The 24,850-nt window shown below is 50.2% G+C and overlaps 1 protein-coding gene across 1 annotated transcript in view; it reads right to left on the bottom strand.

Moving 5' to 3' along the window:
• The window catches only part of Plcg2 (phospholipase C gamma 2), a 143,113-nt gene that overhangs the window by 34,806 nt on the left and 83,457 nt on the right, over positions 1-24,850 (bottom strand). The window contains exons 8-21 of the mRNA XM_037206294.1: positions 24,157-24,200; positions 23,325-23,397; positions 19,418-19,519; positions 17,582-17,700; positions 15,449-15,534; positions 13,392-13,512; positions 12,151-12,319; positions 10,865-10,969; positions 8,439-8,528; positions 7,784-7,959; positions 7,486-7,686; positions 5,592-5,711; positions 3,449-3,629; positions 1,706-1,777 (exon numbers count right to left, since the gene is read on the bottom strand). Coding sequence (XP_037062189.1) covers positions 1,706-1,777; positions 3,449-3,629; positions 5,592-5,711; positions 7,486-7,686; positions 7,784-7,959; positions 8,439-8,528; positions 10,865-10,969; positions 12,151-12,319; positions 13,392-13,512; positions 15,449-15,534; positions 17,582-17,700; positions 19,418-19,519; positions 23,325-23,397; positions 24,157-24,200 — 1,659 coding nt within the window. The remainder of the gene's footprint in view (positions 1-1,705; positions 1,778-3,448; positions 3,630-5,591; positions 5,712-7,485; positions 7,687-7,783; positions 7,960-8,438; positions 8,529-10,864; positions 10,970-12,150; positions 12,320-13,391; positions 13,513-15,448; positions 15,535-17,581; positions 17,701-19,417; positions 19,520-23,324; positions 23,398-24,156; positions 24,201-24,850) is intronic.

The following is a 24,850-nucleotide window of genomic DNA, read 5'->3' as shown; positions in this document are numbered from 1 at the left end:
TGCAGAGCCCCGGCTTCCCTCTCCTCCCGCTAAAGGAGACTCAGGGAAAACTGCTTCTGGGAAACTAGATACCGATCAGACATGGGAGCTGCAACCGTGGCTCTGCCCACTCCTGTCTGTGTAACCTGGAGCCTGCTAAACCTCCATTGCCCCATCTGAAATGGCCATCAAAGTTTTAGATATTTCACAGAGTTCCTGAGAAAATTCAATGAAATAATTCATGTGATGGTTTAAAAAAAAAATGGCTACCCCTTACATTTCTTAGGCATCGACCATCATAGAGTGCTGTCCCGAAAGTGTTACCCTACAGTGGCTCCATTAACTACCACAACCACCCCAACGGGGAGGTGCTGCTGCCATGCCCTTTTTACAGATGAGAGAGCGGGGCACAGAGAGATGAAAAACCTGTTCACGGCCAACCAGCTGACGAGCAGCTGGACCCAGAACCAGGTCAAGACTTCATGGTGTTGCCATCCTCTGCCAGATTCCATAAAGGGCAATGCAGCTTCTGAAAGCTCTGCCATGGGGAGCGCCAACTGGACACTGGCCAGACTAGTCCTGCCCTCCTGCCCCTGGGCACTCTGGGTGTGAGGGCCAGAGCCAGGCTCATGGTGACAGGGAAGCACTACTGAATGGTATTAGAGAGAGGCTGCTTTTCTGAGACAGTAAGAAAGGACCTCGGACTAGAGACATGAGCTAGCCATTACGTGGCCATGTAGGAACCAGGCATATCCACATGGCCAAGAGAGCAGGCTTCTGATCCAGCTGCCTGCAGTCAACTCAGTAATAACTGAATAGCCTCAATTCCCTCACCTGTAAAATGGGTAACAAAGTGGTGCTGCTTTATGGAGTTGGCATGAGGAACTGTGATCTAACCAAGGCTAGGTGCTTAGAACCATACTGGACACTTGTCTTCAACACACCTCATGTGCTACCTTGCATGTTATCCTTCCAGGAAGAGGGAGGCCAGCTTAACAGTCCTCCAGGGGCACTGGAGAAATGTCCCAAACCTACACAGCTGGACAAGCAGCGTCTCATCATAGTACAGCCTCCCCTCTGAAAAGTTGTGGCTACTAGCTAACCTCTGCACATCACTTCTGAAGCCTTTTCCTCACTGTAGGATTGCATCCACCAGGGATTAGAAATTTCTTTTTAAAAAAGGAAAGGAACTCAGTCTTGGATCTCAGCAGAGCCCACCGGCGAGAGCTGCACCCTAATCGGGTACCATATAGAAAATTATCTATAATTCTTCCCCCGCTAAATTTGAGACAGAACCAAAGCAAGGAGGAGCTGGGAGCAAAAAGCAAAATCCACCTTTACCTACATGAATCTATGAGACAGAGGCAGGGTGAGAATCCAAGATAGCATTTGCCTTGCAAGGAGGTCAGTGAACCAGACATAATTCATAAACACCTCAGGCTCAGTCAGCAAGCAGGAAAAAAAATTTTTGGAAGATTTTTAATTAGAAGCTGTTCAGCCCAAAGGTGGTTCACAGAAACTCAGGATCCTAGCAAAGCACAGTTGCATTTGGATGAAATTCTATTAACCTCCATGAAACCACATGGCATGCTGCCCATCATCATGTCTCAAAAGAAAGTTTAGTTACAGTCAGATGTCCGAGAATACTCCCTGTTAGGACTGCTATGGAAACCAGTGGTGGGGCAGGGACTCCCTCTCAGTCTAATGGGTAGGACTGGTGCTCTACCATGGAAGGGTTGATTTCACTTGGGTCCACATACATCCTGCTGACGTCATAGAGAGAGTTGATGTCTCTTTCCTGAAAGACAAAAAAAAAGAGCAAAGAAAAGTAAATGGAAAGGGCTTAGGAATGTGGCTCAGGGGAAGAAGCCCTTGCCTGGCATGTGCAAGGCCCTGGGTTCAGTTCCCAGGATCACCCAAACAGGAAGTGTGGCATCCTATACTTCCGGAATGGTCCAATCCCACAGCCAGGCTTCCTGCGGGGCATCCTGTTCTTTGGAAAGAAGAGTTGGAACCTCATGGAATTTTTCTGTGCCTCGGAGGTAGAGAAGGCAAGAAGATTCAAAGAAGTTCCCCCAAATCTGGAAACAACCTGGAATGTGTAGACACCCTTCCATGTCCCACAGGGTGCCAGGATCTCTTCTTGATACCCTGTTCAAGGACAGCACGTCTGCAGCTTGAAAGATTCACGCCAGAGGAATTGGCAAACATACCAACGACACCTTTTTCCTGGAGAGACATGCAAATGTCTGCCAGCAGCGGCTGCCAAGGCCCCTGTCCTGCCCTGGCCCCTCCCCCAGCCTTCCTGTCCCTGTACCCAGAGCCACAGCTGTTAGAGCACCCCACCCGACCACGCCCCTGTCCACAGTAGTGTCTCCTCCTCTTGCTCTGAAGGTCTGTGTGATCCTCACTCTGGCACAATGTGTTCTCTCCTCTAGGGCTTTAATTTTCTCAAAGCAGGCTTTATGCATACTCCCTGGCACATGGTTAGGACACAGGGTCTTAGGTCCTGTGTCCTAGATTGACGTCTATTGCTGTGATAAAATGTCCTCAACACAGACCAACTTAGAGAAGAGAGGGTTTGTTTGGCTTGCAGTTCTAGGTTGACAGTCATCATGGGGAAGTCAAGGCAGGGACTCAAAACCTCATCCATAGACAAGAGCATAGAGGAAATAAACACATATAACCTCGCTTACTTGAACTCAGCCAGCTTCCTCCTCTCTTATGCTGTGCTGGAAGCACTGTGTAGGGGATGGTGCTGCACACCATGGGCTGGGCCCTCCTACATCACTTAACCATCGAGACAGTCCCCCACAGACATGCCCACAGGCCAGCCTGACCCAGAAAGTTCCTCACTAAGACTTTCCTGCTGCTGAGTCTAGGTTGTGTTGAGCTGAGAGCTGATGACACCAACCAGCCCTCAGAGTCAACCTCTTCTCAAGAAATCAAGGGATCCTTCCAACAAGTGAGATGATATCGTGACCATATCAGGTCTCTCCTGCACTCAGGATGCTACAACATGCAGGATAAGAGCCAGAGCCTTACAATGGCCCACCAGACCCAACATGAACCCGCCTCTCAGCCCCCAATCTCATTTAGTGTTGCTCCAGGTGAACCCATTTCATGCCTGCATCCCACCCCAAGACTTCTACCCCTGCTGTGCTTTCTCCTCCAGATAGGTACATGGCTCACTCCTCAGTAAGATCTTCTCAGAACCTTTGAAAACTGCACCCCATCTCTTCCTACACTCCTGTGACTTCCTGGCCTTTCCTCTTTAGCATGCATCACCACCTGACACTGACTTGTGACTATGGGAGACACGAGGACAGAGTTTTATGTGCTGTGGCCAATTCGGCATTCTCAGGACATCCTCTACCAGACGCACAGTACGTATATAAATGTGTGCATATTGTATAGAAAGGATTTAGTCTGTGCAACGACTAACCCAATCGCAAGGGAGTCAACCTACCATATTATATCGCTCCAGAAGCTCAGGGGTCACGGGATAGCGTAGCCTCATCTTGCGATAGAGCGCGTGCTTCTCATAGTAGCTGACAAGCTCCACCAGGCTCTCAAAGTAGGCAGAGGTCCCCAGCACAAAGTGCCGGCCATCCCGGTTGATGCGACAGTGTTTTACCTTGCCCCTGGCCCTTGAGGGGGAAGACCACAGAGGATCATCAACCAAGGATGCTAGCAGCTACACAATCACTATGTAGGCAAAACCAATCAGCCCACCCTCATGGGACTGAAATAATCAGAATTCAGTCCTTCTATAGAACACAAGATAGTGGGTGTCTTTTCAGTTCAGGAAGAATCCATACATGATGATCAACACCCAGCTCTTCTTTCAACTTGATTGAGGTGCCATACTATGACCCACAGCTAAACTTGACTCCCCGTGTTATTTTTTAGTAAAGTTTTACTAAAACATGTCCACTGTTCATTTGTATCTACGCTGTGGTCATCTTCTCTTACGTAGCTGCAACAGGGTCCATACAGGCTGTGAAACCTAAAGTATTTGCTCCATGGGCCCTTCCACAAACTGCCTTCTGATCCTTGCTCTAAAACCCCAGTCAGTCCCCAAGTCCCAGAGTCACAATGACTCTTTCAAAAAGGAGGTAAGTTGTTGCTTTTTTCTTCATCTGTTTAAACTAGAGGCAGAAAAGATTCAAAATAGGACAGACAACAGATTCTTCCATTTGACTACTTTAGAAGAGCAAGAATAATAGAGTTTGATGCTAACTTTACAGCCAAGAGTGTCTAGGCTGGGGAGGTCCTGCTCTTCCTGAGAACCTGGGTTCAATTCCTAGCACCTACATGGCAGCTCACAACTGTCTATTAACACCACTTCTGGAGGACCTGACTCCCTCTTCTGGCCTCCACAGGCACCAGGCACACATGTGATTACAGATATACATGCAGGCAAAATACACACAGAAATAGGTAGATAGATAGATAGACAGATAGATAGATAGATGATTGATAGATAGATAGATAGATAGATAGATAGATAGATAGATAGATAGATAGATAGATAGATGGATGGATGGATAGGTGGATGGATGGATGGATGGATGGATGGATGGATGGATGGATGGATGGATGGATGGATGGGTGGGTGGATGGGTGGGTGGGTGGGTGGGTGGGTGGGTGGGTGGGTGGACGAATGGACAGATAGACAGACAGACAGATGTGCAGCTGATCCTGTAAGGAACTCAGACAGCTCCAAAGCTGTGTGGGGCTTGGCAGGTCATTTAACCTCTCCAGGCTTAGAGTTCCTTACTTAGAATAGTTGAGTCAACCCACCACAGAGCAGCCAGGGTCTGGAACATAGTTATACCGATATATCAGTTACTGCCCTCAGAAGAACACCGAGAAGACCTGCAGTGAGGGAGGGGAACACTTGGGGACCGGGCTCCCCACACCAATCCTTGTAGAGAGGGAAGAGTATGGTGCTGGGGTGAAAGCTGGCCCATCTGAGAGACAACAGAGGGAGAAAGAGCCGTTGTGGGGGAGCCCAGATCTGGCCTCTTTGGTTCAGTTCCTCGCCCCCACCCCCACATGCTTTACCAAGTCACTGACCCTGCTGTGCCTCATGTCCTGCCATAGAAAATAAGAATGCTGGGCGAGTGAGATGGCCAGGCAGGCAAAGTACCTGGCACGCAAGCTTGATGACCTGAGTTCAATCCTCGGAACCCAGGGAAAGCAGAACTGAGAACCAACTCCACAAAATTATCCTCTGACCCCACAAGACACGATGCAACATGTATGCCCACGTACAATAATAATAAAATTTCTTGAAAGAAAGTAAACAAAGATGGTGGCCACACCCCTCTAAAACCCGGGGTTGCTAGAAGTGAATAGAGAAGTTAGAACAGACTGACCATAGGGAGTGTGAGACAGAGAGGATGTGCTGAGGACTGGGGATGCACACACCTCTGTTACAGTTGTCCTCAGCATTCACAATGGGGTCCAGGACATGGAGAGGCAGCTCCGTCTCCACTCTAAGCTCCCTTCCTTGGGCCCCTTACCTGCCCTTCCTACGCCTCCTCTGAGGAGCACTCACCCCACAAACACAACAGTGCCTGCCTACTGAGGCGGGTGGCACCTACCTGAAGGTGATGGCATAGGAGTCGGTCCCCTCCCGCTTCCGGATGAGGAAGGCTCCGTCTCGGGGAATCCGCATCAACATGTCTTCCGCTTCCCCCCTGCTCAGGCTGTCATAGTACCACCTGTACCCAGAACAGGAAAACAAGCTGGTTGGGAACCCTCCCAGACTGAGAGCCAGCGGGAGACAAAACACCAACATGCAGGGACGCCTGGGGCTGACCGAGGAAACAGCCAGAGCAAATACACAGGGACTTCCGGGACCATATGCACCTCCACAGACAGCAATTCCCATTGAATTTTATTTTATTACTTTATCGCAGCACTGGGGATTAATCTAAGGTCACATGCATGCCAGGCAAGCACTCTCCCACTGAGCTACAGCCTCGACTTTATGCTTCACTTTTCATTTTTGAGGCAGGAACTTGCTAAGCTTTTTTTCCAGACATGCTATATAACCCTCTCTGGCCTTGAACTTGCGATCCACCAGCAGCTCAGCCTCCCCACCAGCTGAGACTAGAAGACTGAGCCATTGTGTCTGGAAGAAAGGCAGCAAGTGTTTATAAAGACCCCAGGAGTCTTGGGAGATCTACGTGAAACTCAGGAGAGTAAGTCTGCTCATCTCTGCCCACCTGCCCAGCCCCAAAGGCTGGCAGAGCTACAACAGTGTGCCTCGGGTCACCTGAGGCAGGGAACACAGGGAAGGCTCAGAAAGGCTTTGGTCACTAAAGCTACAAGATGACAAGTCTAGAAAGGCAACTGGTACAAAAATAGAAAAACGATGATGATAATAATAATAACAAAATGTATGCCACTATAAATTATCCAAAATAAAAATGCTAGCAGTCACCAGCTTAAAGACTGTCCTGGTATTTCTGGAATGTGTTGACCTCTTTGCCTGGCATGGCCTGCCATGCTCCTTGGTGGCTAAGGAAGGTAAAGGAACACACCCTTGTGGGTGCTGTTTAGTCTCCTTTGATACAGGAAGGAGCCATGACAAGCACACACAGGAGACCCAATCCAGCCTTGAAATCAAAGCCCCAGACCTCAGGGTGCTGAAAGAGAAGAAAGGGGGAAAGCCATGGAGAGGAGAAAAGAAAAGAGAAAGCGGGATCTGGGAAAAAAATAATAATAAAGCCAGGTGGTGGCGGCGGCAGCGCACACCTTTAATCCCAGCGCTCGGGAGACAGAGGCAGGTGGATCTGTGAGTTCAAGGCCAGCCTGGGCTACAGAGCAAGTTCTAGGACAGCTGGGGCTACACAGAGAAACCCTGTCTTGAAAAACAACAACAACAAAGTGGGACCCGATGGCTCAGCATTTAAGAGCAGTGAGGGCTCTTGCAGAGGATCCAGGTACTGTTCCCAGCACCCACGCTCGGTGGCTTATAACTGCCCGTAATTCCAGTTCTAGGGGATCGGACACCCTCTCCTGGCCACTGCAGGTGTCACATACATACAGTGCACATATATGCATGCAGGCAAAACCACTCATAATTTTTTTAACTTAAAAAAAAAGAGTGCACACTATTCTTGCAGAGGACCTGAGTCCAGTTCCCAGGATCCATGTCAGACGGCTCACACCTGCGTGTAACTCTAGCTCCCGGGGATCCAACTCCCTCTTCTGCCTCCATGAGCACCGGCACATTCACATACCCACACACAGACCTACACACACATACACATAAACAAAATAAATATTTTAAAGAGTGAGCAAGAGAGGAGAAAGAGAGAATGGGACAAAAGTCTGGCTGGTAGGAAGAGGGCACAAGGTGGTCCCCAGGAATTCTAATGTCCCACGGGGCCAAAGTGAATGGGCTCCTGGGAATGAGAACCCCCATATAGCCACCTGCTGGGTGTGACCCATGTGGGTATCTACCTCCCACCCAGTCCTAGAACCTACGGCTTAGACTCATGTGGGTTGGGGTTGGGCACTGGGTCGGTGAGCCGCAGCTCGAACTCTGCACAGCGTAGGTGTGCCTCACGGTAGTGCTGGATGAGGGCGTAGATGCTGTTGAACGTGAGGTTGTCCGTCAGGTAGTACTTCATGACCCCACCCTCCATGGTGGACCGGATTCGACAGTGCTGCACCCGACCAGACCGCCTGTTGGGAACGGGACAAGGAGGGATGTCATCAGAGCCAGGCAAGACAGCAGCCTGACCACACCACCTCCCACCCAGCCTCGGGGAAGGGGCATCACCAGAAAGAGAGGGTGTAGTCGTTGGGGAAGGTCTCGCTCTCCCGCACCAGGAAGGTGCCGTCCTTGGCCCCTGTCTCAGCACAGTATTCCTGCAGCAGCTTCTCCGCGCTCGTCCTCCTCTCCACTTTCTTATGGAACCATTTCTCCCCAAAATGCAGCTCCGTGGGGGGAGTGTCCTGGACCACAAGGAGTCAAAGGGGCTTATGACAGCTGCCCACTGCCCTCTCCTGACAACCCCTCATTGATGTCAGTTTCCAGGAGTCCTAAGACAGGGGTTCAGGAGTCCCCAATACCAGAAGCCTGAGCTCACCCTGGGCTCTACTCAAAAAAAGCCCAAAGATGGGCAGCACCTGGATGAAACATCCAGGGCAGGGCAGGTCCATCACCTCCCCCTGGGGAACACTGATCCTAGACCTTAGGCCAATCAGTCTCTATAGGGAGCAGGAAAGAGTCTTGAATCTTATTGGGTAAGCCCTAGGGCTTGCTAGCCAATCAGGAAGAGCTAGTTAAGCTTCCCTACTCAAAGCAATAGCTCCTTAGGGATGAGGGTGCTTGGCCAGCCCAGACACGTGAAGCCATACACTAAGTCTCCAGGTGAGGATTCTCTTAGGACAAGCCTTCTGGAGAAGGCAAGGGCAGGCAGGTCTCCACTTACCTGGACCAGCTCCTCCTCCACAGTCTGTTCAATGTCGTCACTGAAGGACAGCTTGGCGTCAGCAATGGCACAGTAGTGGCGAGTCCATTTCTAGAGAGCCAGGCTGGCATTAGTCTCCCCCAAGGTCTCAACCCTATTGACTCTGGGGACCTGTGGGACATCACCCCAGCATTCACTAGGCACTGCCCTGCCCCAGTTTTCAGATTTACAATGATTTTACAAGACCTGCTCTTAAAACCATCTACTTCTGGATTCTTGGTCTTTTTCGGGACTTTTTTAATCAGTGTCTAGGAGTAGATAAGAGTGAATACAGAATTTCTGCTGCATTGCCAATTTGCAGCTTTTCAGGGAAGATGAGATCATGCAACCTCATGAATAGCTTTTCCTAATTCACCAAACTTTTCCTCAGCCCTGGAGATCGAACCCAGGGCCTTGTACATGTTAGACAAGGTCTCTAACCACTGAGCTACATCCACAGCCCATTACTTGCACCGTAAGCCTTTCTGGATCATTTCAGCCAACTGACCTAACAACATGCTTATATTTGACCAAATTTCTTTAAATTATCGTATAGAATAATGGGTTTTGCCAGGTATGGTGGTGTACGCCCTTAATCCCAGCACACAGAGGCAGGTGAACGTCTGTGAATTAGAGACCAGCCTGGCCTACATAACAAGTTCCAGGCCAGCCAAGGCTACATAGTGAGACCCTGTCTCCGAAAACAGTTTTTAATGGATTTCACTATGACACTATGGATTTTCACACATATGTGTGTCATTATATGTGACCAGGTTCATGTCTCTGTTACTTTCTTCAGGATCCCTCCTCCACGCTTCTTTCCTTCTCCACAAATAGTTCTCCTCTACTTGTACGTCACTCACATATATGAAACACACAAATCTAAATGTCTGTATTTACATGCATTTATATGCAATAAATACATAATGAATAAATATATTTTGAAAGGTTTTTTTTGTGTGTTGGTTGGTTGATTTGCATGTGTGTGTATATGCCACATGAATGCAGTGCTCATGGAGGCCAGAAGAGGGCATCAGATCCCCTGCAGCTGGAACTACAGATGGTTGTGAGCCACCCAACATGGATGCTGGGCACCAAACTCAAGTACTCTGGAAGAGCAGCAAATGTTATTAACCACTCAAATCACCTCTCCAGCCACCAGATACATATTTTCAAAAATCTAGAGTTTAAAAATATATGAGATAAAACATCAATATACTTATTTATCTCTTAAAATCACAATTTCCATATATGTAAATGCTATAATTTCATTCTTAGAGACTGAATCAGACTCCATTGTGTGTATGTGACATTTCATTGTGATTTACTTAAATTTTATCTAGTTCGTATTTATTATCTATTCCATGTTTATTTATAGGATACTAGAACAGACATGGGATAAATTCAAATGAACATGGGTGCCAGGAAGTGTGGGAGAAGCATTAAAGCTTGAAAATTTTACTCCACCACAAATAATAGTAATAATAATAATATGATGATGATGATGATGATAATGATGATGATGATAATGATCTGAGGTGGAACAATCTCAGATTGGAAGGCAGCAGCAAGTTAAGACCGCTAATATATGTGCTGGGAAAAGGACATTAGTGAACACTATAGTTTAAACTGAAGCCTGTTTCTACAAGAACTATGTATTCAAAGGTTGCTTGTAACTGATGGGGCTTAGGGGTTAATAAACTCATTGGTAAGTTCATAACTGAATAGACAGTTGGGAGGTGGGCCTGGCTGAGGTGAGGTCACTGAGGCTGTGCCTCTCAAGGGCTAATATCTTATCTCTTATCATCTCTGTCTCCCATCCACCACGAGGTGAGCCACTCGGCTCCTCCACACGCTCCCCATTGGGATGCTCTGCCTCACGATGGACCAACATACAAGTAACACAGAAGCAAGTGACTCAGACCGAGCCCTCCAAGATCACGAGCCAAAGAAACCCATCTTTCCCCCAAGCAGCTTTCTCGGAGGGTCACGTAGTCATGGTGACAAACATCTACCTAACACAGCAGGCAAGGGGTGAAGCGGAAACATGACCCACAACAAGCTGAGTGCCACAGCACTGTGGATGTTCTGGTTGCTGTGGTTACAGCAGATGCTCCTGTTTGGGAAAGGTCCCTGGAAGACCAAGGCAGAATAAGAGGCAAGGGGCACTCAGTTGTGGTGCATCATGAAAGAGGTATGAATCGAGGGGATACAGCAGTCCTCTGTGTTGGTCTGTGTATAAGTACATAGTAGATTGAACATGAAGTTATTTGAAAACATTATAATGCAGTAAAAAGACAAGTCACACAGCTCCAAAGGGGGCAAAGGTAGACTTCATGGTGGGAGCCTAGGATGACTGAGAGTCAGCACCCACAGCTCTTTGGGGAAGTAGGGGGACCCAGGCCCACCTGGTCGATGGAGTCCCACATGTATAGCTCTCCCTGGGTCTTGTGCTCATCTTTCTTGTCCTCCACATTGACATCGACGTCACCTCGGGGGCCCAGCTTCTTATGCTGAAGGGGAGAAAGTTCACATAGCCCTCCTCACTAATGAGTCAAGTTCAGAGTCTTCAAGCCAGCAAGAATTCACTCACCATCAGCCACCCAGCATGCACCTGCGCTCTCTTACCTCAGATCCTTGGATGGCCCATCATTCCCTATAAGCCCAGCTCCGTTCTTGGAGCCCTGTCCTCCCTCAGAGGCACCCTCCTTGCCACTCAGTCTGAAATTAGCCCATCCCCCCCCCTCCCACCGCAGCCTACTTTCCTGCAGGAGCCTGGCTTCTGTTTCCTTCTGTCTCAGGTTGGGCTTTGCAGGGAGGCGGGGACTGAGACAGAGGAGGAACTGACACTTGTAGGTTAATAAGATGCAGTGTTCCCCCATCCGAACCCCCATGGCGCTTCCCCTTGCTAAATCTAACTCTCACTTCTTGGGGGCCCATGGAAGCCCCACCGGAAACCCCTGCCCTGTAGAGAGAGTAAGATGTCAGCATCCTTGGTCCCTGAATCATTTTGGGAACCAAAGCCCAGAGCTCCTAAAATATTCTCCGTCTTAATGAGGAATATAAACTTGTGCGTGCTTTATTTCGCTATTTATATGCTCTCTTTAGCCTAACAACACAAATATGCAGATGTTGAAGTCCCCCGAAGGCAGATAAAATCATCCGTCCCCTCCACAGGACAGGAATACCAGCCCCAGCATCCCACTGCCACTCACGCCCTGTTAAGCAGCTCTCCATACCCCACATAGTCAGGGGGCTCCCAAGGCCAGGAGTGGGATCTGGGCCACCGGCACCCCTCCAACACCCACACAAGACAGCTCACAGGCAGGCCTGGTGAGATTTACTGGAGAAGGAAGGAGTTCCGTTTGTTTTGTTCTAAGACAGAGTCTCACTGTGTTAGCCCAGGCTGGCTGGAACTCACCATCCTCCTGAGCTAGAATTGATAGTATAAACATGGTGCCAAGCATTCTGCACAGACCCACTCACATCTGCTCCTACCAAGGTGACTAGGTTCAATATCACCCCATTACGGGGGGGGGGGGGGGAGGCACCCAGAGATGAAATGACCAAGATCTTGCCCAAGGTCAGAGGAGATGGTAAAGAGGGTGAGGCCTGGAGTCTGACCCTGGGCCTCTGACACCAGCCCTTGATGATGGCAACCCCTGGTAGACAGCAACCGCCCCCACATACCTACCTTGATAATGATCTTCTCCCGAAGCTGGCTGGGCGAGGGCAGCTGGTCAGCACTGGCCTCCGTGGGCTTCGTCAAGAGCAGGTCTCCCAACACCTCCTTGAACACCTTGGCCATGTGGCGCTGCTGCTCCACACTACAGTGCTCCTCGATGGACAGGATCACGGGGAAGCTGCGGGCGGCAGAGGACACGGTCAGCCAGGAGACAGGAGGCAGGAACCCTCCGTAAACTGCCAGTACGGTCGGCAAACATCCATTTCTCAGGCACGGCGGCAGGGCAGGCAATAGATAGTAAACGAGACCTCCAAAGCATGATCCCCCAAATGAGCTCCCCCTCCTTATAAATCCATGAGAGCAGCATCTTTTCATCATGACAGGAAGCTGCCGCACCACCCCTGTGAACACAGGGTCCCTCACGGCCTCAGTGACTGATGGAGGGAGGAATGACCCAGAAATCACCGAGGCTATGTGGAGAAGGATATGTGTAAGCCCTGCAGACCGACGAAATGGCTTCCTGATGAGTAGGAAAAGACGTTACCAACATCACTGCCTCAGCCCAGCCCACCCACCCAACTCAAGGAACTCGGGCAGGAATCACCTCAACATCCAAGCCTGCTGAATGCTGACCATGCACAACACTTAGCACTTAGCATGCCTCACGCCATTTAGTCTTACGGCCCTGCGAGGTTCATACAACCACCACCATGACTGGTAAGATGTGGGGATCACGGTAAAAGAACCACAAAGGCTGACCACCCACAGAGCTGGACTCAAACTGGCAGAAAGCATCTAGAACTCAGCCTCGGGAGGGGGGGGGCGGTGTCTAAAACGATGGCTCACAGGTGAAGAGTTCATAATGCTCTTTCTTTCAGAGGACCCCAGTTCAGTTCCCAGCACACACATCTGGCAGCTTACAGCCACCTGTAACTCCAGCTGCAGGGATCCAATGCCTCTGGCCTACTCCAGCAGCTGCGCTGACGTGCACACGTACCCACACAAACACACATACACGTACACATAATTAAAATAATAAACATAATTTTTAAGACCACTATCATTTCATAAGGCCACAAGGGCCACTTGCCAGGAACCCAAGCTCCCCAGGGTTTAAGAGAACTGGACAGTATGCATATGCATGTACGTATGTGTATCTGTATCTGTCTGTCTGTCTGTCTGTCTGTCTGTGTGTCTAGCCCTGGCAGCTTTCCCCTTACAGACACACCTCTGGGAAATCAGCCACTGACCTGGAAGTAACAAAGGCATGGTCTCGGATGGCCTGAACAACATCATCAAACTTGATCTTGGTGGTCCGTGTCCAGCCATGGTAGATTATAGGTTTCCCGTCAGGTCCATCCCAGCAGTCCACTGAGGAGAAAACACAGGCTCTCAGCACCCACAAGCGCAGCCACCAAGAGGGAACAGGCAGACAGGGCATGTGGCTGGGCTGAGAACCAGAGGTGAGGCCCGGGTGCCCACACCAGCTCCGTTCCCAGGGCTGACCCAGGTACACCCGCACATACACACGGTCGTGTCTACAGGCTTACAGAACACAATCCACTTCCCTAAAAAACTCCTTCCAGTGCATCTTTCTTCATCAGGTATTCATAACGGGTTTTATTTTCTGGTATCAGCTGTTCAAGACTCCCCTCTTTCACCAGTAGAAACAGCATAGAGCCATGAGACAGTTTCTTAAAGGTTTGTGGTAAATTATGCAACTGGAAATAAGACTGAGGGGGGCTTGAGCAACCTCTAAGACCTGGAGCTGGGGGCTTCCGTCTCCATTTTCTCACAGCTCTTTCCCAGAGGGAAAGTATAAACCCAGGAGGCCCACGTGTAACTGCCACTCAACTCTGGCTCAGGAGAAGCGGGTTTGAAAACACTTGAGGCACAGTCTGTGGTTTGGGCCGTTTTCTCAGCCACATACACAGCTATGACTTAGTGTCCCCAGGCTTGGTTCCTGGAGTACGACTGTATACGGCCAAGGAGGAGCTCCTTGGGTCATTGAGGCAGTATCCTTGAGAGGGATTGTGAGAGCCCAGCTTCTTCCTCTTCCCCTCTTAGTTTGGTGGAGGCATTGGGCTCTACCACACTTTCTGTCATGACCTGTCGTCAGAAGTCCAAAACTATGCTCCCAACGCAAGACACAGAACCGGGAGAAAACAATAAACCATCTGCATCATCCAGTTCATCATCTCAGGTCTTCCGTTACAGGATAGGATGCTAACTAAGCCAGATATGACAGAATGAGGCTGGGAAGGAAAGACCCAAAGATGAGATGAACAGGTAGTTCACGGGATAAAGCATTTACTTAGTAAGCATGAGGACCAGAGTTCAAATCCCCAGAACCCACGTAGATGCTGGGCAAGTGGAGACAAGGGATCCATGGGGCAAGCCGGCTAGCTAGACTAGGGCTACAGGTTCCCCGAGAGAGCCTTCCTTAGAAACAGTGATTGGGGAATACAACTGATATCAACTGCTGGTGTATATGCACATGGTCACACACACACACACACACACACACACACACACATGCTTATACACACACACACACACACACACACACACACACACACACACACACACACGCACATCCAAAAGAGGCAAAGAGGCAATAAGAAAGGCAGACAGGAACAAGGCTTTGCCACCTGCCTGGCCACGGCTGTACCTGACAGTCCCTTTCACAGTTGCTTTCAAGGCCTCACCTATAGACATGTGGTTCCTGGGTGTGTCGTGCTAACAGGGATGTGTCTGTGTCCCTCTTAGCTGAAAACGACCCTTGCTGCTGACTCCCAGCTTCCCACCACATCAGAACACTTTCTAGGTGCCCCAACCTCTTGCCTAGCCAGATGGCACTTCTCACTTGGGGACAACTATCTTCTGGGGAAAATCCTCAACCGCCTTCTTCCCTAGAGTTTCTCTGCACCATGATCCTTCAGCTTGTCCCCCTCCCATCCCCACCAGCACAAGAACCCCTCAGCCTGTCTCCTACCCCCCCACCCCCCACCAACATTAAAGTCTTTCTTTTTTTTTTTTTTTTTTTTTTTTTTTTTTTTTTTTTTTTGGTTTTTCAAGACAGGGTTTCTCTGTGTAGCTTTGCGCCTTCCCTGGAACTCACTTGGTAGCCCAGGCTGGCCTCAAACTCACAGAGATCCGCCTGGCTCTGCCTCCCGAGTGCTGGGATTAAAGGCGTGCGCCACTACCGCCCGGCAGCATTAAAGTCTTTAACACCAAAAAGCAAAAGCAAATGCTGGGCCTTGTGGCTCTGGCCATCACATCACCTTGGCCGGGACAGAATACTCACGCTCTATGCAGCGACAACCAGCACGCAGACAGCGGATGTACGCCTCCGTGGAGGACTCACTTCGCAGCTGGTCCCCAGTGAGGTACCTGAGGGACAGAGAATGGACCGTGTCAGGAAAGCAGTTCTGCACACAGTTCATGCTTGGAAACTGTGGTGGTTTAAATGAAAACGGCCCCCGGGGCGATTACAGAGGGGCACTCTTAGGAGGTGTGGCCTTGTTGGAGGAAGTGTGTCACTGGGGGCGGGCCTTGAGGTCTCAGACACTCAAGCCAGGCCCGGTGTCTCGCTCTTCCTTCCTGCTGCCCGAGAGTCCGGATGTTGAACTCTCAGCCCCTCTCCAGCACCATGTCTGCCCGCACTCCACCAGGCTTCCCACCATGACGGCAACAGATTAAACCTCTGAAAACGTAAGCCAGCCCCAACTAAACGTTTTCCTTTCTAAGAGTTGCCGTGGCCATGGTGTCTCTTCACAGCAATAGAAACCCTGTCTAAGACAGAGACCATCTGAGCCCAAGCACCATGGGCCTGAGAACTTCTGACCTAGAAACATGCCAGCTAAGGTCTGAACCACATACACGCTATCCTGAAGTCTTGGGTTTGGGACCACCACAGTGGCTACCTAAGCAATCCAGATGCAACGAAGACAGTGTGCTCCTTCTTGGAGACCCTGGCTGAAGGTGTCAGGGGCAAAGAGGAAGCGAAGAAGAAGCTATGGCCCCCTGCAGCTGCCCACTGGGCTCTGGGTGCCATAGAAACGGGCCCTAGCTTCATCCCGAGACTCGAGGCCAGCACAGGCAGGCTCAACAACTCCTGATAAAATTTATGGCGCCATGAACCTAGTCAACAAAACTGCCATAAAATAGGGGTTGTTTTTTTTTAAACAAACAGTAGTCATATTTCTGACTCTGGCTTATTTCATTGGACATAATGATTTATGGTCCCATCTATTTTCTCACAAATGTCGTGACTTCATTCCCTTCATAGCTTTGTAAAATTCTATTGGATATACATGTACACACACACACACACACACACACACACACACACACACACACACATTACATATGCATTACATTTTCTTTATCCAGTCCTTTGTTAGCCCATTTATTGCTTAGGTTATTTAGGATTGTTTTTGATGTTTTGAAAAATACAAACTGATGCATCCTGGCCTTCTCTCCATGCCACTCCCCCTCTCAGGATGTTCCTTCGCTGTCTCCAGGCTTGGAGAATCCACCGTCCTAAGAAATGAACTTAAGACACACCACCTACCCACTCCCCGGGAAAAGATTTCAGCTTCCCAAATACCTAGAGGATAGCACTCTAGGGGTCTAGCTCATGCCCCACCCCTGAACAGACACTTGGGGAAGTGCCTGCCCACAGCACTTTGCAGCCTAAAGGTCAAAGCTTCCACCTCATCCTGAAAGGCTAACTAAGCACTGATGTCAGAAGGCAGCCTCCCCTCTCACGCCCTCGACCCACCCTGCTCTCTTACAACCATAATTATCCAAAGAAGTGAATGAGAACATGTTACTCTCTGGCTGACATGGCTGGAGGCTCCCCGCTGCCCTGTGACTGACAAGCTTCTGCTCCGACTGGCCATCTATTCTGCCGCTCTCCTCCCAGACTCTTCAGCCTTAGAAACGCCTCCCAGCTGCTCCTGCCCCAGGGCCTTAGCACATGCCGCCCTCCACATGAAATGTCCTCTCACCAGGCCCTCTGCTCGGCCACCAGCTGGTGCTTGTAGCTGACACTCAGTGAAAGCCTTCCTCTCCAAGCACCTGAGGATGTGAGTGCCCCTGCCTCGTTCACTGATGGATCCTCACACCTGGCAGGCAGAGACCCTGGCCCAGGGTTGATGTCCCACAAACACGGGCTGACAAGCTGAGTGAACACTTCCACGACTTGATGATCAAAGCATAGAAAGGCAGCTTTGCAAACGTGCTTTGGAAGGCTCCCAGCACTAGCTGGAAAGGGGGCTGGGTTCTCCTACCCCTCTCCCGAACCTGCTGGACAATGTGGTACTCGCTCCCCAGCCCTTCACAGCGAGATCTGCCAAGGCTGTGCATGAGAGCGCCAGCCAGCTGTATCACCCTCAGTGCTGCGGGGCCAGCCTGGGCTCACCCGGAGACTCACGTATTGTGGGAAGAGGAGATCCAGTAATGGGACAAGGGGTTGTTCATGTCCTGCATGTCCACGACGTCGTACTTCTCATCCCAGATGCTGTTCTCCCGGGAAAACAGGTACGTGAGGAACTGAAAGAGACACCAAGGTAGAGTCACGGTAGGACAAGAGACTTCGAATCTACTTGTTTCCAGCTGGTGCCCACGCAGCCGGACGGCTCTGACACACGCAACCAATAGATGGTCCCCAGACCTCGGTTTCCTGAGGTTTCAGTACAGATGGCTCACACTGCAGCCATCCTTCTCAACATACACACTTCACAGGCCTACACGTCATTTCTCTTTTTAACCTATATCCCAAAATGTCTGCTGCTGCCAAAGCACCGGCTGCCACACAGGAGCATCCCATCATACCAGTGACTAACCATGGCTGAGTCCAGCACTCGGCGTCAGAGACAGAACATTACAGTTAGGAGATCATCAAAGGGTGGAAAGATGCCGGGCCTAGGGGCTCAGGTCTGCCATTCCAGACCCTCAGAAGGATGAGGCAGGGGGATCACAGCGTCAAGACTCGTCTGGGCTCAGTGAGTTCAAGTCCAGCCTGCACAACTTACTGAGAACCTGCCTCAGAACACAAAGTAGGAGGGCTGGGGATCAGCTAGTGATGGAGTGCTTGACTAATGAGTCGGAAGTCCTGGGTTCAAAAATCTGTGATACTGAACATAGAAGAGGGGACAGAATTTCCTATCCCAACTCCTAGCACCTTTAAGAAACAAAGAAAGAAAGAAAGAAAGAGAGAGAGAGAGAGAGAGAGAGAGAGAGAGAGAGAGAGAAAGAAAGAAAGAAAGAAAGAAAGAAAGAAAGAAAGAAAGAAAGAAAGAAAGAAAGAAAGAAAGGAAGAAAGAAAGAAAGAGAGGGGGAAGAAGGAAGGAAGGGAGAGAGAGAAGGAAGGAAGGAAAGAAAGAGAGAGAGAGAAAGAAAGGAAGGAAGGAAGGAAGGAAGGAAGGAAGGAAGGAAGGAAGGAAGGAAGGAAGAAAAGGGCTGGAGAGATGGGTTCATGGGTAAAGACAAGCATGAGTTTGAAGCCCCAGAACCACACGGAAGATGGATGTGGTAATGCATGCTGTAATCCCCATGTTCCTCCACTGAGATGTGAAGTGAAAACAGGAGAAACCCCAGAAGCTCCAGGGCCAGTGAATCTGGCATCTGCAGCAGCTGTTAATGAGACCCTGCTCCAAATAAGGGGGCAGACAAGGACCCACGCTCAAGGCCCCTGACCTACAGAGACAGACAGACAGACAGACAGACAGACAGACAGACAGAGATAAGGGGAGATAAATGAATGGTTAAAAAAAAAAAAAAAGTGGAGTTCTGGAGGTATAGGTCTGAGGTAGAGCCTGCTAGCATGCCAAAGGCCCTGGGTTCAATTCCTACTACTGCAAACACAAAAAGGCAGAGAAAGCCAGCTTTCCCATCTAAGCACTGCTAACACTTAGAAAACAACAAATCAGAAACACTGCCTGGCTCAGCAGTACACGTTGCCGCTATAAACTAAACAGCCCCACTGGGCGGGTGATAACCCATGTCCCTTCTGCCCCTCCTCCGCCACCTGTACAAGGACAAGTGTTATTTGGAAACGATTTGCAGGAGCAACCATCTTAGCGTTTGTCCTGTTTGGTTGGTTTCTCCCTGGTGGCGTACGCCCTCTAGTGGCGAAATCAATAAACTCACCCTGTGAAAACCACTCTGAGGGCACAGGAGAGGAACACTTTCTGAGGGAAAGAGACAAAGGATGACACAGAGCTGAGCCGAAGGGTCCTGCTCACGTGACAAGCCCCAGCCCACTCACCTCGTCCACAAACAAGAAGGGCTCCGTGGTTTCCCTCATGGTGTCGTCGATGAACTTGGTCATCCGCTCCCGGACTTTGTTCAGATCCTGGGCCCACAGCTCCTTAAAGATGACAGAGACAACACAAAGTCACCAAAGAGACCGGCAACGTCCTTCTCAGGACCTCATCAAGGTAAACAAAGACTGGACTACCATCCGATTTCAAACCATCCTGCCATCCAGGCCCACGCACCGAAGCCCCATCCCAGCACGGCCTCTGCCAGGGGTGAGCCAACGCCTTCTGCATGGGTCACAGTGGTACCTGCTGTCATCGTTCAACAGCCAGCACAGTGTGAAAGCAGCCACAGACCACATGCAGGATAGGAGCATGACTGCATCCCAGGAAAACTTCATCCACAAAGCAACCGCCAGCGTGTGCATGGCAGACCACTGTCTGCCGAGAACTCGCCACGCTAGATCACTCCCCGTGTCAGGTTGAAGTAGCCGGGGAGCCTGGCGGGTTATGCTGGTTTGATTGTAAAATGTCCCCCACAGGCTTGTGTGTTTGGACACCTGGGTTCCCAGGTGGTGGTGTTGCCTGGAAAGAACCTGCCAGAGATGGGAGTCTTGCTAGAGGAAGTAGGTCACTGGGGGTGGGCCTGGAGGTTTTATAGTCCAGCCCCACTTCCTGTTCTCTACTTGCTGACTACTGAGGGAATGTGACCTGCCTCCTCCTCCCACCGCTATGCCTTACCCACCTGCCACCATCTCTTCCCAACCATGATGGACTATAGCTCCTCTAACCCTAAGCCAGAATACACCCTGCCCCCCTGGAACTGCTTCTTCTGGTCATTGTGATGAGAAAGGTAACTACACAGCCAGCCTACTGGGGTGAGTCCCCTGGCTCAGCCAAGGTGTCAAGTTGCATGTCGTCTTTGTGCCTTCTCATCCATGGAAGGAGGGTAACAATAGTTATGTAGTGCATGGGTTTGGGGACAGGCCCATATGGAATCAGTTGTGTGCTCTTTGCTGCGGGAAACCTCCAGTTCATGAGAGTTCATTCAAACAGTCCCATCCCTGTACGGTCCTCTAGTGTATACCATTCTGCAAGTCACATAATGTTACTGTCACATAGAGAAGAGGACACACAGGCTCAAGACTACCTCAAGAGGATCCCAGGTCCCCAGAACTTGTAAGTAACAGGGTCAGGTTCTAAACCAATGAATTTGTCCCTCGGGCAAAGGGACTTAGATGGAACACCACACATCCCCTCCTCCAGGGGCCAGCCATGGAGTGCCACCCAGATCGACAAATCCAGTTCTACTAGCAGATTGTGCATAATGCTGGACATTCCGGAAGCATATCCTTTATTTAAAAAAGAGCCCATAGCATCCGGTGACTTGTTTTCCTCTCCGCACTCTGAAACCCCAAATATCCACAAGCAACAAGATAGAAGATGCCACGCAGACCCAGTGCTGGCCGATGCCTTCTGGGTTTCAGATATTTTACAGCACATCTCCTTATGACTGAGATGAGTGAGTAGTTGGGTAGAAGAGGTCTGAGAAAGGTGGATATCATAAAAAACAGAAGCCCAATGACAGACTGATACGGGGTAATGAGGGTACACTTCACCAGCATTGGACTGAGAGAGCACAGCCAGCCCAGTGGTTAACTAACAGATCTCCCCGAATCACAGACACCAAAACAGCCAGCAGGCTGTGAGGTCCCCTGAACAGAGAGGTATTAAAAGCACAGACCATGGGGTTGGGGATTTAGCTCAGTGATCGAGCGCTCGCCCTGGGTTCGAACCTCAGCAGCTTCTGGACTGCTACAAGTAACTCAAAGTGCAGGATATTTGATGCAAGCCCCTTGGCTGGCCCGGGTGCCTCAGAGAGGCTGGATGGCCCTTCTCTCCTTCCCCTGCAGAGCGCACACTTTTAGCTAAAGGCTCGGACACTTGCTAATAGAACTTGGGATTGCTGTGGCTGGGCAGAGACCAGAATCTTCCCAAAGGAGTTTGGGATGCCAAGATGCTAGGGGCTCAAACGCATCTGCGGGATGGTGAGATGGCCCAAGGTAGAAAAGTGCCCGCCACAAGCCCAGTAACCTAAAAGTCGCTTCATGGGACCCTCATGGTAGGAGAGCCTCTAGCAGCTCTGGCAAGCTGTCCTCTGACCTCCACACGTACACTGTACCCAACAGAATTCATTCCCCACTACAATCAACATCATCAAGTATTGAGGGTTCAGGCTAGGCAAACAAAACCTGCTCTCCATCACCTTCATTCAGCGTCCCATGCTGACAGGTGTCCTTACGACAGACATTAAAATCTTTTCTGGCCACTGCCCGGCACACCAAGCCAGCAGTGGCTACTGCCCACCCTTGGGCTGCTGAGCTCCTGGTACATGTGCCGCTCTGATCTTTAGCTCCTCCGTGGTCAATAAAGCCCAAGCATAGAACAAAGTGTAAAGATATGGAGAGTCGTACCAGCCATTCAGGGAAGCTGAGCCCGGAGGACTGCAAGTTCAAAGCCAGCCTGGGCCACAGAGAGAGTTTGTGGCCATATTGAGGAGCTTAGTAAAATATGTCTTAAAAAAATTTTTAAGTTTTTTTTTTAAGGCCTGGAAATCAACTCAATGATAAAGGGCCTGGCTAGCATGTGTGAGGCCCTTGATCAATCCTCAACAACAAACAAAGCAACAAACATATCCAGACACAGCCCATAGAACAACAAAAACACCAAGAAGATAGCCGGGTGGTGGTGGCACACACCTTTAATCCCAGCACTCGGGAGGCAGAGCCAGGTGGACCTCTGTGAGTTTGAGGCTAGCCTGGTCTACAGAGTGAGATCCAGGACAGACACCAAAACTGCACATAGAAATCCTGTCTCAAAAAAAAAAAAAAAAGAAGAAGAAGAAGAACAGTAAGAAACCATATCTTAGGAGTGTCATGGCTGTGATTTTTTTAAAAGCCAGTTCCCATCTATGAGAGACATGCACTGAAGTATTTACACACTGAAAGATGCAACACTTCATTTACCTAGAGTTCTGTGCCAAAGGAAAAGGGGGAGACTCACGGGTGTGCAGAGGGTGGTAAGATAAAATCACATGACGTTCCTGACACCCTCTGGGGAGACTTTTGTCTCATCCCCCAGAGGACCTGAAGGTCAGTCAGAAGGGATGGCCTCCCAGGAAGACACTCCTGAGGTGGCTTCAGGGGACGCCAGCCAGGTGAGCAAAGTCTCGTTCAAGCCCTCAAGCACCTGCCTTGCTCTGGCACTCTCCTTCCACTCTTGATCAGTGAAAGTGGCGATAGGGTTCGGTGAGCATGGTCTGCTTTCCCATTTTGTATCCCTTTGATCTCCTTCAACTGTCTTACTCCTCTAGCTAAAGCTTCACAGGCTCACAGAGACTGACGTGGCAAGCACAGGGCCTGCATGGGTCTGCACCAGGTCATCTGTGTGTGCTATAGCTGTTAGCGTGGTGTTTTTGTGGGACTCCTAACAGTGGGAGCTGGTGGATCTCTGACTCTTTTGCCTGCTCTCGGGATCCTTTTCCTCCTATTGGGTTGCCTTGTCCGGCCTTGATATGAGGGCCTTCACCTTGTCTTATTATATCTTGTTTTGTCTTGTTTGGCTGTCCTCTCTTGGAGGTCTGCTCTTTTCTGAAGAGGAATGGGGAGGGGGATGGTTCTGGGGGAGAGAGGAGCTGGGAGGGAGCTGGGAGAAATGGAAGGAGGGGAACTATGGTTGGGAAGTATTGTATGGGAGAAGCGTCTATTTTCATCTTTTAAAAAAAAAAAGTGGTGGTAGGAGACTGGGAATTTGAAGAGGCCCAGTGGCAGTGGACAGCAGTCTGGAGCCCCACCCCACCTCAGGGAGAGCGCAGCTGCTCTGTGTCCCTGACACCACATCTTGCCATCTTCTCACCTGTTGCTCATGTAAGAGAAACCTCTGGAAGTCCTGCAGGTAGACAGCAGAGGCATCGGGCCGGTCTGTGTTCCTGCCCTCGGAGAGAGTGACAGGGTGGTTAGAGAGAGGGAGGGACACTTGCAAGAAAAGGTCCACCTCCACCCTGAGCCCCAGACCCACTGTGCTGAGCACACCACTAACCTCGAAACAGAGATAGAAGAGAATCAAAGAGAGGCCCCAACAAGACAGTCTTAGAGGTCCCGGACAGCACTCAAGAGCTGTAGGAGGTCTGAGGAGCACAGCCACAAGTTCAGAACCCTCAGAGGGACAGAACCAGGAGACCGGAGCAGCAAGAGGCCAGGAAGTGACACATTGGGAAGAGAAGGGAGGGGAGAGGATGGGGGGAGGGGAAGAGAGGGACGAAGAGGGAAGGGGAGGGGAGGGGAGAGGGAGCAGAGGGGAGGGGAGGGAAGAGAGAGGGAACAGAGGGGAGGGGAGGAGAGAGGGAGCAGAGAGGAGGGAAGAAGAGAGGGAGCAGAGGGGAAGGGAGCAGAGGGGAGGGGAGCAGAGGGGAGGGGAGCAGAAGGGAGGGGAGGGGAAAGGAGAAACCTATTGGTTTGACACATTCCTTGAAGCTTCAGGAATAAAGCCTGAGGTTCACAGTTCTCTCTGCAGAAACTTCTAGACCTTCCTCACAACGCTCCACATCCTACCAATGCTGTTCACTCACTCACGCTGTGCTGCAAACTTGGGTTCAGTAACTGCACACAGCAGCCCCCACCCCCGCCACCAGAGGCCAGCTTGGCACACAGGCACGGCCCTCAACAGCAGGGTGTCCGAGGTGTCTCACCCTAGGATGAACACAGAGGAGTCCCTTTTGAATTCGTCAAGTATCTGAAACGAGAGACATGCAGAAAACAGGAGCGTCAGACAAAGCGGATCAGGACACCAAGACTTCTGTTTTAAAGCTATCAGTGGGCTGGGGAGATGGCTCAGCAGGTAGGAGCATTCGCTGTTCCTGCAGAGGACCTGGGTTCGGTTCCCAGAACCCTTATAGCTATCTGTAACTCCAGTTCCAGGGGATCCAACACCCTCTTCTGAACTCCAGTCACCAGGCACACACATGGTGACACATGTAGATGCAGGCAAAATACTCAAACACATAAAATACAATAAATCAAAACAATAATAATAAAAAAATTATTTTTGAAAAAATTACCAAAGCAAGTGTCCTGGCTAGTTTTTTGCCAACTTGACACAAGCTAGTGTCGTTTGGGAAAAAGGACCTCAGTTAAGAAAATGCCTCCATGGAGATTGCCTGTAGACAACTCTGTAGTTTATTTTCTTGACTAGCGATTGATATAAGCGGGCCCAGCCCACTATGAATGGTGATGTCCCCTGAGCAGGTGGCTCTGTGTGTACTGAGCAAGCCAGAAAGCAGCACTCCTCCGTGGCTTCGGCTGCAGCTCCTGCCTCCAGGTTCCCGACATTTGAGGTCCTGCCCTGACTTCCCTCAGCTATGGGATGTGGCCTGAGAGATGTAA

The sequence above is a fragment of the Peromyscus leucopus genome, chromosome 5, assembly GCF_004664715.2.
Source record: "Peromyscus leucopus breed LL Stock chromosome 5, UCI_PerLeu_2.1, whole genome shotgun sequence".
Taxonomy (NCBI): domain Eukaryota; kingdom Metazoa; phylum Chordata; class Mammalia; order Rodentia; family Cricetidae; genus Peromyscus; species Peromyscus leucopus.
The sequence above is the reverse complement of the archived record's forward strand: the minus strand, read 5'-3'. Positions and strand labels throughout refer to the sequence as shown.